The sequence below is a fragment of the Copadichromis virginalis genome, linkage group LG8 (assembly GCF_057382275.1).
Source record: "Copadichromis virginalis isolate Kocher_CV1m ecotype Utaka linkage group LG8, C_Virginalis_male_GT1.1, whole genome shotgun sequence".
Lineage (NCBI taxonomy): Eukaryota > Metazoa > Chordata > Actinopteri > Cichliformes > Cichlidae > Copadichromis > Copadichromis virginalis.
Window position 1 is genome coordinate 11,370,110 of NC_140625.1, and position 15,301 is coordinate 11,385,410.

The window sequence follows — 15,301 nt, forward strand, 5'->3', positions numbered from 1 at the left end:
AACAACCTTCTCTTAAAAATGGTTGTTTTTGCAGCCAAGCAGCAAACGTCCCAAAAAAAACCTTTAAAAGACCTTTGCAAGTGCGTCAAGACCTTTGCACAATGCTTCAAAACAAAGTCAGGGTCGATAAATCCTCAGGAAGGCTGCAACAAGTGTTTAGCGACACTAGAGGGCACCAGAGGGCAAGATGATCTTCCAGTTTATCACACCTTTCATCAGAGTTTGAAATGAACACGTACCACAACTTATTGTAAAGAGGTCAAACACATAAGACAGAACAAAGGGTGTTTTGAAATTGTTTTTTTTAAATCCATATTCCACTCTTTATAGTCACACCACCAATCAAATCCAATGTTAGTCTCAAACAAACACGTTTTGTTATAATACAACTCTAATAAGCTTTAAAAAGATGGCACCATCAAATAGAAGGGGAACATGATTAGGCAGGAGAGTGTTGTCACATATATTTATAACAAAAATATTTCCTTTTAATTAAGATAGTTCTTTTTCATATACTCTAAGGATAGAATCAAATTTTCCCTCTCACATATCAGGGCCTTACTTTTGGGGAGTGCTATCTTGAAAGTGTTGCATAGTTGAGGAGACAAATGTAGGGTGGTGGGGGGGGGTCTTAATTTAAAACGACACATGGGGAGTAAAAAGCTTTTCGTTTGATGCAGAGTGCAGGATAAAAAAATACTCTTCTGAATACTGTTATGGGATTGTACTGGCTCTAAAGCCTTCATGTAATAAAGAAAATGAAAAGTGTGAAACCTGCGGCCTTGAAGCTTGTGTACTGGGATGTAAGTGTAGAACGCTAACTGCAAGCATTTTAGTAACAAAAACAAAACCTGTGCAAACATAACTCAAAAGAATAAGATCCACAGCAATCCTATGTGATGATCTCCCAAGCGGTTTTATAAACACAGGGGAAAAGCTTGTGTCTCTCAGATTGTATCCATTTTTAAAAAATAAAGAAAGAAAAAGTGCCGCTCAGTGACCATCAGAGTAAAACAACATATACTCTTGGCAGGCAAACAAAGAACCAGCTTAGCTTAAAAATACTGACTTTCTAGCTTATGAGCTTATTAAAGCTCCAATTGTAAAACCTGATAAACCTAACCTTCTGTGTTGGCTTTCCTCCACCGACATGGTGATTTACTTCTTTAGAGATTGTGTTTATAAGAACAGAGTCCTGCAAGGAATCCTTGTCCGACGGTCGCCGAACCCGTTTATTCTGCTCATTCCAAGTGAATGAAAGCTGGATACGTTTCGATTTGCAAAATAAGAAGGGGAATTCCCAACTCAGCTTAAAGTGTCTCGAGATATTGTGCCAAGCATTTTTAAAGCCAGACATTAAAAGAAATGAAGAAAGGGGCACACTATATGAACCGCACCCAGTCTTTGCTGCTGGTTCTGACTTTACAAGCTCCAACCAGGGAGCACACCTGCACTTTCTTCCTTTCCAGCATTTCCATGCGTACATTCATTTGTCCCTTATATCCTGTATACTCATCTTCGTCTGTCCACCCACTGGTTGAGAACATGTAAAAGTTTGTACTGCTCCAAGTCCAAATCCCTAGTAGCGTCTGCAGACCTCTGCTTTGCTTTTAAGTCTTAGTCCAACAAAAGAAAGATCCACAACGCCGACCAGGGTCACCGGAACTCATAGATTGCGGCACTGTGCTCGGGAACATGGGTGAGGTTCAAAGACTGGTACCTGGTAGGAGATTGTATATGTCAGCATGTATATACATCAGCACTATGTGAGAAATACAGACATAAGAGTGAGAAGGCACATTTTTGTAGGTACAGGCTACAGAGCAGTGCTGCACTTCTGCGAATGCAATATTACAGCCAGACCTATATCAATCACCTATCTGATACTGGCTGGTCGCAAATATATTGGTATTGGCTTCAATTCTGTATAATATGAGGCAATATGAACATTTTTGCATAGGTACAACATACAGAAAGACTAAGGCAATGGTGCCAACAACCACACCTCAAAGACTTGGATGTTAGTTTAATTGGTGGCTGTAAATTGACTGTAGGTGTGAATTTCGTGAGATAAAAATGGCTTGGAGACTATTTTGAACAGCAACAGTTAAACTGCTACCACAGAATGCACAAAAACACTAGAGATGGAGTAAAAGTGGGGCTAAGTTTGCTTATAACCAGGCAGCATAACCACATAAATTAAACAGACCAAACTGCGGGTTGGACTGTTCTGCTTTGTTGTCAGAGATTTACAGTTAACAAACAGTCAGGTGAGTAAACAACACTGAGACACTTAAGATTGACAACGTGCGGCACGGGTGAAAAGCTGTCTGTGTGTGTAAGCTGTGTGTGTGTGTCACAAAGTATGTGTGTTGCAAGTCAATTTCTAAGAATAATATAATGCAAGTCAACTTCTGCGGATATGTATTTCTGTACTGGTCTCTTGTCAGTGTCACAGGGTCAGCTTCCTGTTTCAACAGAAAACTGAACAGAAAACAGAAATATGTGTAACATAACTTTTGAAGCATAAGCAAGTAAAACAATAAAAACTCCCTAACATTTGTGTATATAAAATTACACATTTTAAACTAGAGCTGTCTGCTAATTATCTGAGGAGCCACAATTGAGAAAACTTGAGAGAAGCTGACTGAATGAGTTTTCCCCAACCAGATTTTCAGCCAGTCTAGGATAAAGCAACTTTTCAGAGGTGAGCCAGCTGGTTAAAGCTCCTAATACAAGTCAACCTTGAATCACAATAACTTTTAGTGTGCTGCATCACCATTCGGAGCTCCTGTGGTAGTAGTAGCCCTCAATTGTTGCTGTGGATTTCTGGAAGCAGATGTAGTAGAATCCCGCAAAGGAAGCGCCGCTGATGTCCTTAATTGTGTGGTCAGGGACTAAAAACTGTTCCTAAGGCAGGCAGGTGAGAAAAACCAACAGAAATATAAGAGGCAACCTACTGCAGAATATAGTTAAGTTCACTGTTCGGTAATCGTACCTTCCACCTCATGAAAATATAGTCAGAGTTCTTCAGATCCTCGTAGTCAAAATCGTCAGAGTTGAATGTCTTTGCATACTGGTAGAAGGCCTGGAACTTGCCCTGGACACAAAAAATGTTTACAGGATAGGTCAGAATAAATCAGTCTGATGGAGAATAATTTTTGTAATTTACAAATAAAAGCGGTTTCACCATACCCAGTGCTTACGATCCACATCCTCATCTGCATCCCATTTCCGAGTGAGAAATGGCCGTTTCCTACTGATGATCTCTCCAGCAAAGAAAGTGGTCAGTGTTGGATATTCCTAAAACAACAACGAGAAGCAACTGAAGACACGTCTGGTCACTTCTACTCTTTGTAATTAAAAAGAAAGTAACATTAAATGATAACAAACGCATCGGTCTACTTAATGTTCAATTATATAAAAGACACTTCAATTCTAAAACACTACAGAAAGTGATCATTTAGAGACTGACAAATAAGAGGTATGTGTAATAAGCCAACACAATGTCACAGCTAGTTCACCACTGCATTCATACAGTGGGAATGTTCTGGATGCTCTGTACAGCAGGAACACAAAGACGTGAGCTGTTACCTAGTAATTACTTCTGTAATTCACTCGACCCGCTCCAGTTCGCATACAGAGCTAACAGATCAACTGAAGATGCCATTGCTACAACGCTCCACACCACCATCTCTCACCTGGAAGTGCAGGGCCGTTACGCCAGGCTGCTCTTTGTTGACTTTAGCTCTGCTTTCAATACGATACTCCCGGACAGACCAATAGTTAAACTGCTAGAAATTGGACTTCCTTCCACCACCTGCCGCTGGATCAGAGCCTTCCTCTCAGACCGTGTACAGAGAGTTAGAGTGGGGCCTCATCTTTCCTCAGCCCTCAGCCTCAACACCGGCTCTCCATAAGGCTGTGTACTGAGTCCCCTACTGTACACTCTGTACACACATTACTGTGTTAGTTCCCACCCAGACAACACAGTCATCAAGTTTGCAGATGATACCACCGTGGTGGGGCTCATCTCAGGGGGAGATGAGACGGCGTACAGAGCTGAAGTTCAGAGGCTGTCAGATTGGTGTGCAGATAACAACCTGGACCTCAATACCACCAAGACAAAAGAACTGGTAGTTGACTTCAGAAGGAGGAAGTCCGAGCTGCAGCCTGTCAGCATCAACGGGGAGTGCGTGGAAAGGGTCTCCAGTTTCAAGTTTCTGGGTGTGCACATAGACACAGACCTCCAATGGAGCTCTAACACCTCTGCGGTCTTAAAGAAGGCCCAACAGCGTCTCCACTTTCTGAGAATCCTCAGAAAAATGGAGCTGAAGAAGGAGCTGCTGACCGTCTTCTACCGCTGCTCCATTGAAAGTGTGCTGACATATTGCATCAGTGTGTGGTTCTCCAGCTGCACCACAGCACACAGAAAGGGACTCCAGAGGATCATCAATATGGCCCAAAAAAAATCATTGGACATTCTCTTCCCTCCCTGAAGGACCTGTACAGCACTCGCTGTCTTAGGAGGGCACGCAGCATCCTACGGGACTGCACACACCCAGGACACCGGGTGTTTAAGATGCTGCCGTCTGGCAGGAGGTTCAGGCTGCTGAGGTCCCGAACAAATAGACTCATGGACAGCTTTTACAACAGGGCAATAGCCCTGATCAATGTAAATGGCTGACCTGACTGGCTACCTCCCTGGACTTTTTTAGGGGGGAGGTAACAATGTTTAAAACAATAACAATAATAATATTTATATTTATAACAAGGTGCAATAATAATTAATGTGCAATAATAACAGTGTGCAATACACATACACTTATTCTTCTTTTTTATACTAAGTTAATATACTGTGTTGTGTTGTTTGTTGCGTTGTGATGTGTCATATCGTGTCGTGTTATATGTAGTGCCGACTAGGGCTGCCACAAACGATTATTTTGATAGTCGACTAGTCACCGATTATTTTTGCGATTAGTCGACTAATCAGATCATCATCCATTGGACATACAGCTTATTGCACCAGCAGCATCTGCTCTTATATAACTATCATTAGCTTACAGCTTTAAGTGTTTAAGGTATGTGCTAACTAAAAATAAAGACAAGATGATAGTTTATTAAATTTTAATGAAATCTGCAGATTGTTGTGGTTTAATAAACTCCTTGCTATCTAAAATATAACAGGACACCGGAGTAAATTCTTGAGCATCTCACACTTCTGATAATCAGCTGTCTGCTTGACGTTTATTCAGCTGTGTAAAAACTTTAATCTCAGCCAAACCGATTTACTCAGGAACAAATAAAATACTAAAAAAAAGCCAAACAATAACAGCTACATTCTCGCCTGAAAATATGTTAAACATTTATTTTGTGACCCAGAAAGCATAATAAGAGTAAAACCAACTAGCTGCCACCATTGTTGGAAACTGAGCTGGGCCGCGCTATGAATTCTGGGACACAGCTTCTTCTTCGGGGTTTAACGGCAGTTGGCATCCTTGTACATGCAGTGCTGCCATCTTCTGTTTCAGTCTGTTATTACACTCTTAAATCCTGCTACTTATTCCTGCGTCTTTCAGGATCTTACAAAGCTTCAAACGACACGTCGACTATCAAATCAGTCGTCGACGATTTTGATAGTCGACGTAATCGTGACTAGTCGACTAATCGTGGCAGCCCTAGGCCGACGTAGGACAGTTTTCCAATTTCATTGTACTACTGTACTATGTATGACTGTGCAATGACAATAAAGAGTTATCTTATCTTAATAACCGAGGACACTAATTATAGCATGTATTGCGTTAGCTGTAATTTACTCTGTGAAATAGATTTTAACACACCTCCTGCAGAGATAGTGTTATGGCCATTTTGCCAGTGTGCTGATAACATCTTATTCACACCATCTTTAAACGTTGCTATTAAGGCATGATTAGTAGTATAACATCCACCAATCAGAAGAAAGTTGAATTAAAATGACAAGGAAGAAGCAGAGGATGAACTAAAAGCCTAAATATAAGTTTTCAGGAAGTCATTTAACTTAACTACAGTCTTGTTTTGACTGTTTGTTTTCTTCTGGTTACGTGTGGCCATTCGAGTTCAACCTGTGATAAACGTTGCCTTTCCCGACACCTAGTGCACACAGCCTCAACACAAACTTAAACTGCCTGTTTGTGAGCTCAAAATGTAGCCTACTGAATAACACATGTTGGGTGTCTTATATCTTCTCTACCATTGCCATGAATCTGTCTGTGGCCGATCCCGACTACCCGCTCATTTCTGTAGGTATTAAGGTGTTCTGACTTTAAGCCGTTAACAAATTAAAACCTACAGGATTTCAAGAACCTGTGTGACAATCTCAAAACTACTTTTAAGTATTAAGCTAACAACATTTTTTTATTGATGAGACATGCATATTAGAACAATGTGTTCTCGACAGGCCAATCAAAAAGGAGTTGCACGGCCACAATAACTGGTGCGATCTGCCTCAGGGGAGGGTGCAGTCACTGATTCAACTATTTCAAAGAGCACTCAAAGAAAAGGTTCAATAGTTGAAATTAAACTAGAAATGTATATTTTATAGTGACCAGCAAATGAATTAGTAGATGTTTAATGGAAAGTGTGGACAGTATGTGCAAGAAAAACCTTTAAAAAAATGCAAAAAGCCTTCAAGAAGTTAGCCCTTCTACTCCTTTTGCTAAACAGCTGTACTTACGTTTCCCACTGTTTTAACATCGATTGATACTTTGGTTGAAAAGCCCAATACTCTTTGTGTTGTCTTATGTTATTGCCTTTTTCTCTTGGCACTGTTAGACATGTTTGCTACTACAAAAATAGTCACAACAATTTCCATGACAGCTGTGGCCAGACATGGTATAAATTATTTATGCTCATGCTTTAATGAAGGGAATCACCTCTCTCACCTCTGTTAGTCCTTTTATCTTCAGGTAGCCACATAAGTAGGAATCCTCCATGGTCACATGCTTTAAAAAGAAAGCAAGACATACAATAAACTACATCACATTGACATCAGTTCAGATCAAGTTATGGTTTTACAAAGCCAATGCTAAATATTTAATTTCTAACAGCAACCTCAAATACAAATAATTTTCTACTGAGGTAAATGTTTGTGTAGGCCTTTACACCAATTCTGAATGTCCTTATTAGTATTTATAGTAATAAATTACTTCAGCTGCATTAAAACATTGACAACAAATTTAAAATGTTTGTTTGTATTCAGTCGTGGGCACGGCTACGGGACAGGACAGGCTGATTTTAACACCTGTCAATCATCATGCCGCCCGTTTGACAGATGACCAAATGCCTCTGACATCTCGACTGAATAACGAAATAGCCGCTTCACTGCCCCACCTGCAAAACAACCTCCACGTCATAAGAGTTTCCTTTGCTTTTCTGGTGGCCTCTGAATTTGGAACCGCTGTACAGGAGCGAAGTGACAACACCGGGCTGCTGCGTGTTTATCGGGGGCGGCGGGATAAGTGAGGCCGAGGATGTGAAGGCCGCGGCGGTGGAGTCGCTGAGGTATCCAGCGGGGACAGGCATGGCTCCCGCTTCGCTGACCGGGCACCGACCACGGGCAATTGCCGTCGAGGAGAGGTACTCTGTCGGCGTCTACGAGGAGGTGGCAGAGAGCCGAAGAGGTCCAACAACATTCAAATTCCACTTAATTCCGCTACAGTTCAGTTTACCAGCAACCAAGCTCCCAAAGAAGTGGACTTCGACGCGGTGTTTTAGCGAGAAGTATCCGCCGCTCTCATTGGTCAACTGAGTCTGGCTTTCGAACATCTTCGAAGCTCATTGGTTCGACATGCGGAAGGTTTCGTGGAAATATTTGGGTGTAGTTTTCCAACTGTTGTGTAAGGATGTGTAGCGCACGTATAGAAGCGCTTTTTAAACTACATTTCCCAAAGAAACTAGAAGCCTCTACGCTGCTGTCAAGCGCCGAAGGTCACATGCGTGTTTTTGAACACAAGAGATGCTTAAGAATTGAGCAGCTGATAAATGGATTAAAAATAAGACTTGATGCTAATAGGAAACTATGCGTGCAGTGCTAACTCTTGTTAAATGAGGACGTTTCGGACACAGACATCTCGCAGGTGTGTTTTCTTCTCAGTCAGCCTTACTTAAAAGCATCACATCTTCACATACTTTCCGCTATGCTTAGGTGTATAGTTAGACTTCAGAGTCAGGTTGGGAATGCTTTTTCTCTCAGTAAAGTGTGCCCGAGAAATCAGTACTACGAATGTGTTGCGAGATACTCCGCAGCCACAGCAGGTAAGAGCAATAACCACATTGAATGAAAGCTCCCGTCATCTACAGAAGATTTGTGTCATTTCACCCTGATGTGGCGTTTTTCTGTTCACCAGAAAGGAAGAGATTTTATCAAGATGTCAGCATATCTCAAAGTGAAGGTATCTGTAGTTTTGTCATTAGTAATCCAGTCAAGTGTAGTATTGTAGTAGCAGGTTTTCCTGCCCCATCTTTATGATTGTGTCATTCTGGATATCTTTTGAAAAATATCTCTATATAGGTGGTTTATATGAGATAAACCTGGACCAAAGGAAGCTGAAAACTCCAGGAGGGAAGCTGTTCACGGTGCCAAATGAAGCCTTGGCCATCGCTGTTGCAACTGAGTGGGATGCTCAAAGGGACACACTCAAGTTCTACACTATGCACTTGGTAAAGCATTTGACATGGAGTTGTAGCAAAGTACTGGTGGCACCTACGTTACATAAAATAATGTTCAGAGAAAAGGAAAATTTGAGAGGAGTTTTATGATTTGATAGGTCATATTTATAAAAGGAATGTTACCCAGATCTTCCAACAACTTGCAGGACGTGTACCTTTAAAATAACTTTGCCATGATATTTATACAAAAATTTCACTGTAATATTAAGTTTGGGAAACTCTTTCCTCAGACTACCCTGTGCAACACGGCTCTCGACAATCCCACCCAACGCAGCAAAGAACAAATGATCACCGCTGCTCTCAAGTTTCTGGAGACTGACACCATCTGGTATGGCACTTGTTTATTTCTATTTATTTTAGGTTTGTTTAATTTTCTGAAACTTCAAACATAAACTCATATGCGAATGCATGTATATACATCTACATAGTCCGTATATCCTGTGAATGCCCATGTGCATTCAGAGATCCACGTATGCATCTGAGAATTATTTAAATTTGAATTTATACAAAATAAGACAGGAAATGAACTATTGTATGGTATTAATATCCAGTAACACTTATATTCGCCTTTTTCACCTTGGGAAAAAAATGTCCCTTTGCAGAGTGCTATGATACTTTAAGAACAGTTTGATTTGCACTACAGTTAATTGTTGTTTCTTTATAGCTTTAAATATGTATGCTTTCCTGATCATAATTATGATGGTATTCAGGTATTTTCCTTAAACAGCGTCACTTAAATCACAATTAAAGCCAACATTGTGTTGAAAGACAAATATGAAAAATTCTACAATTTGACTTAAAAAGAAAATTATTTTGTTACAGTAGCAGAATAAACTCCTGTACCTGCTTATAAAATCTACTTGTGTTACACTGTTAAATATCACATTTTTAAAGCATTTTCCTCATAGGAGCCACTCATTTGTTCATTTTATTAATAAAAAATCAGTGTTTTAACACCTATAAAGAGACATTGACACACTGTAGACAAACTTAGCTGGTTATTTTCTGAGTTGATGTTTTTTATGTTGCTTAGTTGCCACCAATTGATTGGAGTTATTGTGACTTTAATGTTGTAGGATTTATGTTTTGTGTAGTTACAGAGTAGATGAGCCCCATGGTTTAGTCGAGCTGCAGAGGAATGAATGGGACCCTGTGCTGCAGTGGATTGAAAAAAGGTAAGAACAGCTTTAGCTCTTGTTGTACATGCTGCAGATTTGAAGGTAAAATATTCGTGTTCTTTTCGGGGTATCCTTTCTTTTCCTAATAACAATAATTAGGTGTAAAAGGCCTCATCTGTGGTGTTCACATTGCTGTACTTAATACTTAATTCAAAATAGTTAAAGAAAATCTTGTGTATGTTCTCCTTATTTTAATAGTGATTTTTGTAGAAATACAGGCATATAAAGATTTTGTGTAATATTATTAACAGAATGTTACACAGATGATGTTGTGCAATAACATAAGCCTTATAATGAGCAGCGTATCTGATACACATCAGTTCAGTTGTATTTATATAGCTCAATTTGTAACAGTTACCATAAGACACTGTTGTAAGATAAAGACCTTGCAATATTAGAAAGAAACCCCAATAATCATGCCCATTGACCAAGCCCTTGGCGACCGTGGGAAGGAAAAACTCAGTTTAACAGGAAAAAAACCTCCTGCAGAACCAGGCTCAGGGTGGAGCAGCCATCTGTCATGTCACTACTCTGGCTGTGATATTCAGCAACTGAATGACTTTTCAAGGAACTTTTAAGGCAACCTTATGATAATAATGAGTACAGTATCAATAATAAATAATAATAAATTTGTTGGGATGTTTCTAATTTTAGGAATATTGCACAAATAAATGAAGTCATTCCTACATTTTTGTTTAATGTGCTCACTGAAGCACATGCTGTGATCAACAATGACTCCAAGATTCTTCATAGTGTTACCGAAGGCCAAGTTAAAACCATCTCAAGTAAATATCTGGTTACATGTAATGCTTCTAGGACAAAGTAAAAAAAACAACAAAAAAAAACACTTCAGTTTTGTCTGAATTTAGGAGGAAATTAGAGTTTGTAATGTAGTAGTTACTTCTTGTCTGTAGTTTAACTACTTGACCTGTATCACTAGGGATGGGTATCGTTTAGGTTTTATCCGATACCAGTACCAAACCGGTACTTTTGAAACGGTGCCGGTGTTTAAACGGTGCTCGAACCGGTGCTCGAACCGGTGCTTAAAGAATGGGGAACACAAAATTGGTCCAAAAACCTCTCATGTTCAGCTGGGTTTTTTTGTAAAAAGGTAACAATGTTAGCCTTTTCTGCAGCTATAGGGCATATATGGCATCACTCTTGGCTGGAAGCAGTGCTTAATCAATGGAAAGGGTGAAGGGAGTATCTGCCATCAAACAAGAAGACAGCTGCATGTAACTACAATGGTATTTGCTAGTTCACCTTACGTGCATTAATGTAATAACGTGGTTAGCATACTCAACGTAAATTACACACAAACAACATTAAGCTACTCACGCAGAGAAGAACGGCTGCTGCTGCCATCATCATCCATCACCATTTCTGCTACACTGGCAGGGCTAGGGGCCAGGACTCTCCTCTTCGGGTTTTTGGGGGATGTTGCTAACTCCGGGTCCGATAACAGACACCACACCCGCAGTAGATGTGCTCGGTGTGAGGTCTCGCAGCAAGCTATCAAATACGGCACATTTCTCGGCTTTTAACGTTGCCAGGTGTTTCATCAAATTCGAGGTGTTGCCTCCTTTGCACAGTATCACTGTATCACCTTAAAGCACTTGTTGCAGGCTGCTGAGTTTGCATCTTTTGCTGTGAAGTACAGCCAGACTTTTGACCGCTTCGCCTTGGTCATTTTTAATCTGTAGCTCTGCTCTAAAAGAACGTACGTACCTGGGCCCGCCTACTACGCTTGCAAAGGTAAAATGATTGGCTAGAATCTAAAGTGTATGACATCTCAGGGGAAAAAAGCACCGAAATAAAGCACCGAAATGTGCGCTGCTTTTCGGTCTGGTTACTACCGTTATGTCAGAACCGGTGCCATTATACCGGTACCCATCCCTATGTATCACCTGCATAGATAAATGAATTACTTGCTGTGGGGAGTAAATAAGTAAAGTAATGCAAAAAAGTCAACAGCAATTTCTAGTAATTATTTATTTATTTGAATACCAACCTGAACACTGGCCAGATTTGTTTCATGTTTCTTGACAGGTCTGGACTGTAGCCTGGCCAGTTTAACCAGTTTACAATCTTGCTACGGAGCCAGGCTGTTAGGGATTTCTGTGTTTCATTCATAACAAGCTGAATGAGCTTCTATTATCCATTTGGTCAGATTACAGAGTGTTTAGTGCTGTGATTTCTGGGAACTTTAAGCCATTTCATGTTGTTCTTTAGCCTTGTGCCATATATGCGGGTATTCCTTCTCTTCTAAGCAGAAAGTTATGCGTGAGAATGTGATATCTTTAGATACTGTAAATCTTTTAAATATGCTATATAACTGAGAAGAAATCCTGAGGTAGGTTGGCATGTTCGTCTGCTCTCTTATCTCCCAATGGCGCACCACACCAGATGTTAATTTGACACAGATCTTAAATGGATGCTGTGATGACACAATACTCCCATTTGTCTGGTGTTGGGAGTGACACTAGGAGTATGTTAAGGGTCTCCTTCTGGTCTTGAAGTGGCATGTAAGGCAAATGTGTTAACCACTAGAAAAATTACAACATGTTAAAAGTAGAAATTTGAAAATGAGTGCTGTTTTTATTTTTTTTTATTTTTTAAAGAACAATATTTTTTTACTCATGTTCAACACTTGATACTTTGTATTTGTTGTATATTTCAGTTAAATCTAAGGAGAAGTGATTCATATTTTACATTCTTTCCAACTTTTTAGCTTTTTCACCAAAGTGCTGATGAGCTTATGCTATGATGACGTCTCCATCTGTTCGTCTGTACAGTCATCTGCTCACAGTTCACAAGAATCACTATTCCTCCCAGAGTGCTTGTTAGCATTTAATTGCTTGTAATGTTCATAAAATGAGTTTTGTCATCTGTAAATGCCCTTCTTCTTCTTCTATTTCTTCTTCTTCTTCTTCTTCTTTTTTCAAAAATGTAGTCTTCTGAGCATGCTCAGGCCACAAAATCATTGCAGTTATGTTTTAAAATGATAAATTATAAAAAACAAGCCTGATGATTGAAAACAAGAACTAATAGGATGCCATTTGGCAAATTTCAGATGCTCAATTTGGGATTTCTCCAGTGTAACCTTCATGCACAGTGCTTACAGTTTCGCTAAAATCTCACTCCTGATGTGCTGAACAATATCCAGTTCGAACCATTTAGCGAAGCTGTTAACTTAATATTAAAGAAAGGACTACATGAAACACCACGTGATGTAATAGCTTGAAATATTGCTTAGTTGTGCACCACTTGTATCTTTTTAGGTGGTGCTGATCATGATCTTGTTGGTCATGATCAGGGAGGGAGTTGGTCCTGTTGGCTGACTCCACTCGAAGGTGTGGCTGGAACCTTTATAACACCATAAAGTCAGCATTATGATTAAATCTATGACATGCTGATATTTAATCATGTTTTTTTGTGGCCATAGTTACTACTGACCATGTAGTCATGGTACTCTTGAGCTCAAACACACACATTTGGTGCAGAATGAGACAAATTTTCCCTGGATATGACTTTTAAAATCTCATTAGTTTGTGCAATAAAACCAACCAGTGATACAGAAACAGCATCACTTTCTCACACATTACACTGACCTATGACATGCGATGGCGCGTGAGCTTGATGAGCTCCTACATCATCGACGTTCTCGTTTTGAAAGTGCTTTACTAATTTTTATTTTCCCCACAACTTCGCTGCAGATATAACGTCACTATTGGCTCCTCAGCCAGTATTTTGGGCCCTGAGATTCCAGAGGCAACCAAAGACACCTTACGGCAACATCTCAAGTCTCACAACTTCTGGTCTCTGACAGGTAACACAGACCTATATGCTTTTTTTGTTTTGTTTTGTTTTTTCACTCTTTTGACCTTGTTTTAGATGGGATTTGCCTGTATCTAACATGTTTTGCTTGTTTGGTAACTGTAATGGCACAGCTGATGATGAGGAAGGGTAATGCTGTTTGAAGTGGAGATGGTGTGATGTTTAAATCACATGGTTTGGTTGATATGTGATTTGACTAAATTTTACATGCGTGTTGTTGTTCCTGTGCAGGACTTGAATATGTGATCACCCAGCTCAAGTCTATTGTATTGTCACTGGGCATGATTGACAGGCACCTGAGCGTGGAGCAGGCGGTGTTGCTCTCCAGACTGGAGGAGGAATACCAGGTAGGGAATTGCTGAGTCATATGCTTTTTTTTTTATATTACTTGCATGAGGATTTTTGCCTTTTTCAGTCAGTTTATGTATTGGCTTAACTGAGGAGTTGGACAAAACTGGTTTTGTACCGGATTTGTCATTACGAGAAGCTTCTAAGATTTGTTGTTTTAGCTTTACTGACGCTCTTACATGACACCTACCCTGGGAGTATATAATGTATAAAACGTGAAAGTTTTGCTTGTTTTTTTGCAAATGTCTTGATTTATGATGCTCTTCTGGCCAACACTCTTAACATATTCTCTATTTAATCCTATTAACGTATTTCTTTCTTTCTTTTTCTCCCCCCCCCCCCCCCTTCACAGATTCGACGCTGGGGAAACGTGGAGTGGGCCCATGACTACGACATGTATGAGCTGAGGGCACGGACTGCTGCTGGTGCCCTTTTTGTTCACCTCACATCCGAGAGTTCGACTGTCAAACATAAACTTCTGCAGGACTGAAAAGGATTAGGATCAACTACTGAGAACATCCCCAGCACCTATGTTGTATAAATGTCTCTGCATTCACAAAAAGGCTGCATATTCTGTCTGTTCTGTTTAGCAGTGACAGCTGCTCTGTTGTGATCTGTTATGCAGTCATCTCACTCCAGTAAAACATGCTGGCTCTCCTTTTTGCAGTGTTTACATGTAGCAGCTGCCAAGTGTGACACCCTTCACAGAGTTTCCAGTGGGTTCTCAATCACCCGTGACATTTTGGACAGCGACACATTGCCTCAGAAGAATAGTGAAGGTTTTTGTTGTCTCTGTGGCAGTGGAGCAATAATTCTGCATTTGATTTTGTTTTGTTTTTTTTGCTTTCTTTGAGCCACAATGTCATTACTGGAAAGCAGATATGCTCATCTTAACTGCACACTATTCAGTCTGTACTGACTGCACTGTGTGCTGTCTGGCTCTGGCAATTACATGTGAAAAATATAAACTTCATTAAATTCTGAATTCTAATTATTTTTTGCTAATGAATTAACTATGTTCTGTATGTCACGGTGTTTTTCTTTGCTGGTGAAGTGTAAAACTGAAAATGTAGAGAGAACGCCTTTATTAGTAAAGCTTCTCTGCAAAGAGCAGTCTTCACAGGAATTGTTGTTATTACAGTTGATATAAATCAAGGAATGACATCATGCTTGTGGATATGATTCATATTCTTTTTTTCACAAAACATTTTCCCTTATGTCATATTTATCTG

The 15,301-nt window shown here is 40.0% G+C and overlaps 2 protein-coding genes across 3 annotated transcripts; one reads left to right on the forward strand and one right to left on the reverse strand.

Moving 5' to 3' along the window:
• Nucleotides 1–996: 996 nt before the first annotated feature.
• Nucleotides 997–7,752, reverse strand: LOC146702773 (glucose-induced degradation protein 4 homolog). The gene is made up of 6 exons (XM_085465767.1): nucleotides 7,369–7,752; nucleotides 6,921–6,980; nucleotides 3,196–3,303; nucleotides 2,999–3,100; nucleotides 2,780–2,910; nucleotides 997–1,720 (listed from the first exon to the last, which is right to left on the reverse strand). The coding sequence occupies exons 1-6, from the start codon at nucleotides 7,558–7,560 to the stop codon at nucleotides 1,657–1,659; spliced, it is 657 nt and encodes a 218-aa protein (XP_085321893.1). The 5' UTR covers nucleotides 7,561–7,752; the 3' UTR covers nucleotides 997–1,656.
• Nucleotides 7,753–7,785: 33 nt separating this feature from the next.
• Nucleotides 7,786–15,238, forward strand: atpaf2 (ATP synthase mitochondrial F1 complex assembly factor 2). Of its 2 annotated transcripts, XM_085465766.1 has the most exons (9): nucleotides 7,786–8,114; nucleotides 8,231–8,292; nucleotides 8,385–8,429; nucleotides 8,549–8,697; nucleotides 8,937–9,034; nucleotides 9,801–9,881; nucleotides 13,601–13,713; nucleotides 13,953–14,068; nucleotides 14,422–15,238. In XM_085465766.1, the coding sequence occupies exons 1-9, from the start codon at nucleotides 8,083–8,085 to the stop codon at nucleotides 14,557–14,559; spliced, it is 834 nt and encodes a 277-aa protein (XP_085321892.1). In that variant the 5' UTR covers nucleotides 7,786–8,082; the 3' UTR covers nucleotides 14,560–15,238. The 2 variants fall into 2 exon arrangements, with proteins under 2 accessions (XP_085321892.1, XP_085321891.1); XM_085465765.1 differs by having other exon boundaries at nucleotides 7,786–8,292.
• The last annotated feature ends 63 nt before the right edge of the window (nucleotides 15,239–15,301 follow it).

Bases quoted from the DNA above. Each gene is read 5' to 3' on its own strand.
- LOC146702773 (XM_085465767.1), bottom strand. From the start codon at position 7,560: ATGCCTGTCCCCGCTGGATACCTCAGCGACTCCACCGCCGCGGCCTTC. The intron at 3,304-6,920 runs GTGAGAGAGGTG...TTGTTGTTTTAG, and splicing joins AGATAAAAGGACTAACAGAG to GAATATCCAACACTGACCAC. The intron at 1,721-2,779 runs GTGATGCAGCAC...ATCTCCTACCAG, and splicing joins TACCACAGGAGCTCCGAATG to GTACCAGTCTTTGAACCTCA.
- atpaf2 (XM_085465765.1), top strand. From the start codon at position 8,175: ATGCTTAGGTGTATAGTTAGACTTCAGAGTCAGGTTGGGAATGCTTTT. The intron at 9,035-9,800 runs GTATGGCACTTG...TGTTTTGTGTAG, and splicing joins CTGGAGACTGACACCATCTG to TTACAGAGTAGATGAGCCCC. The intron at 14,069-14,421 runs GTAGGGAATTGC...CCCCCTTCACAG, and splicing joins GACTGGAGGAGGAATACCAG to ATTCGACGCTGGGGAAACGT.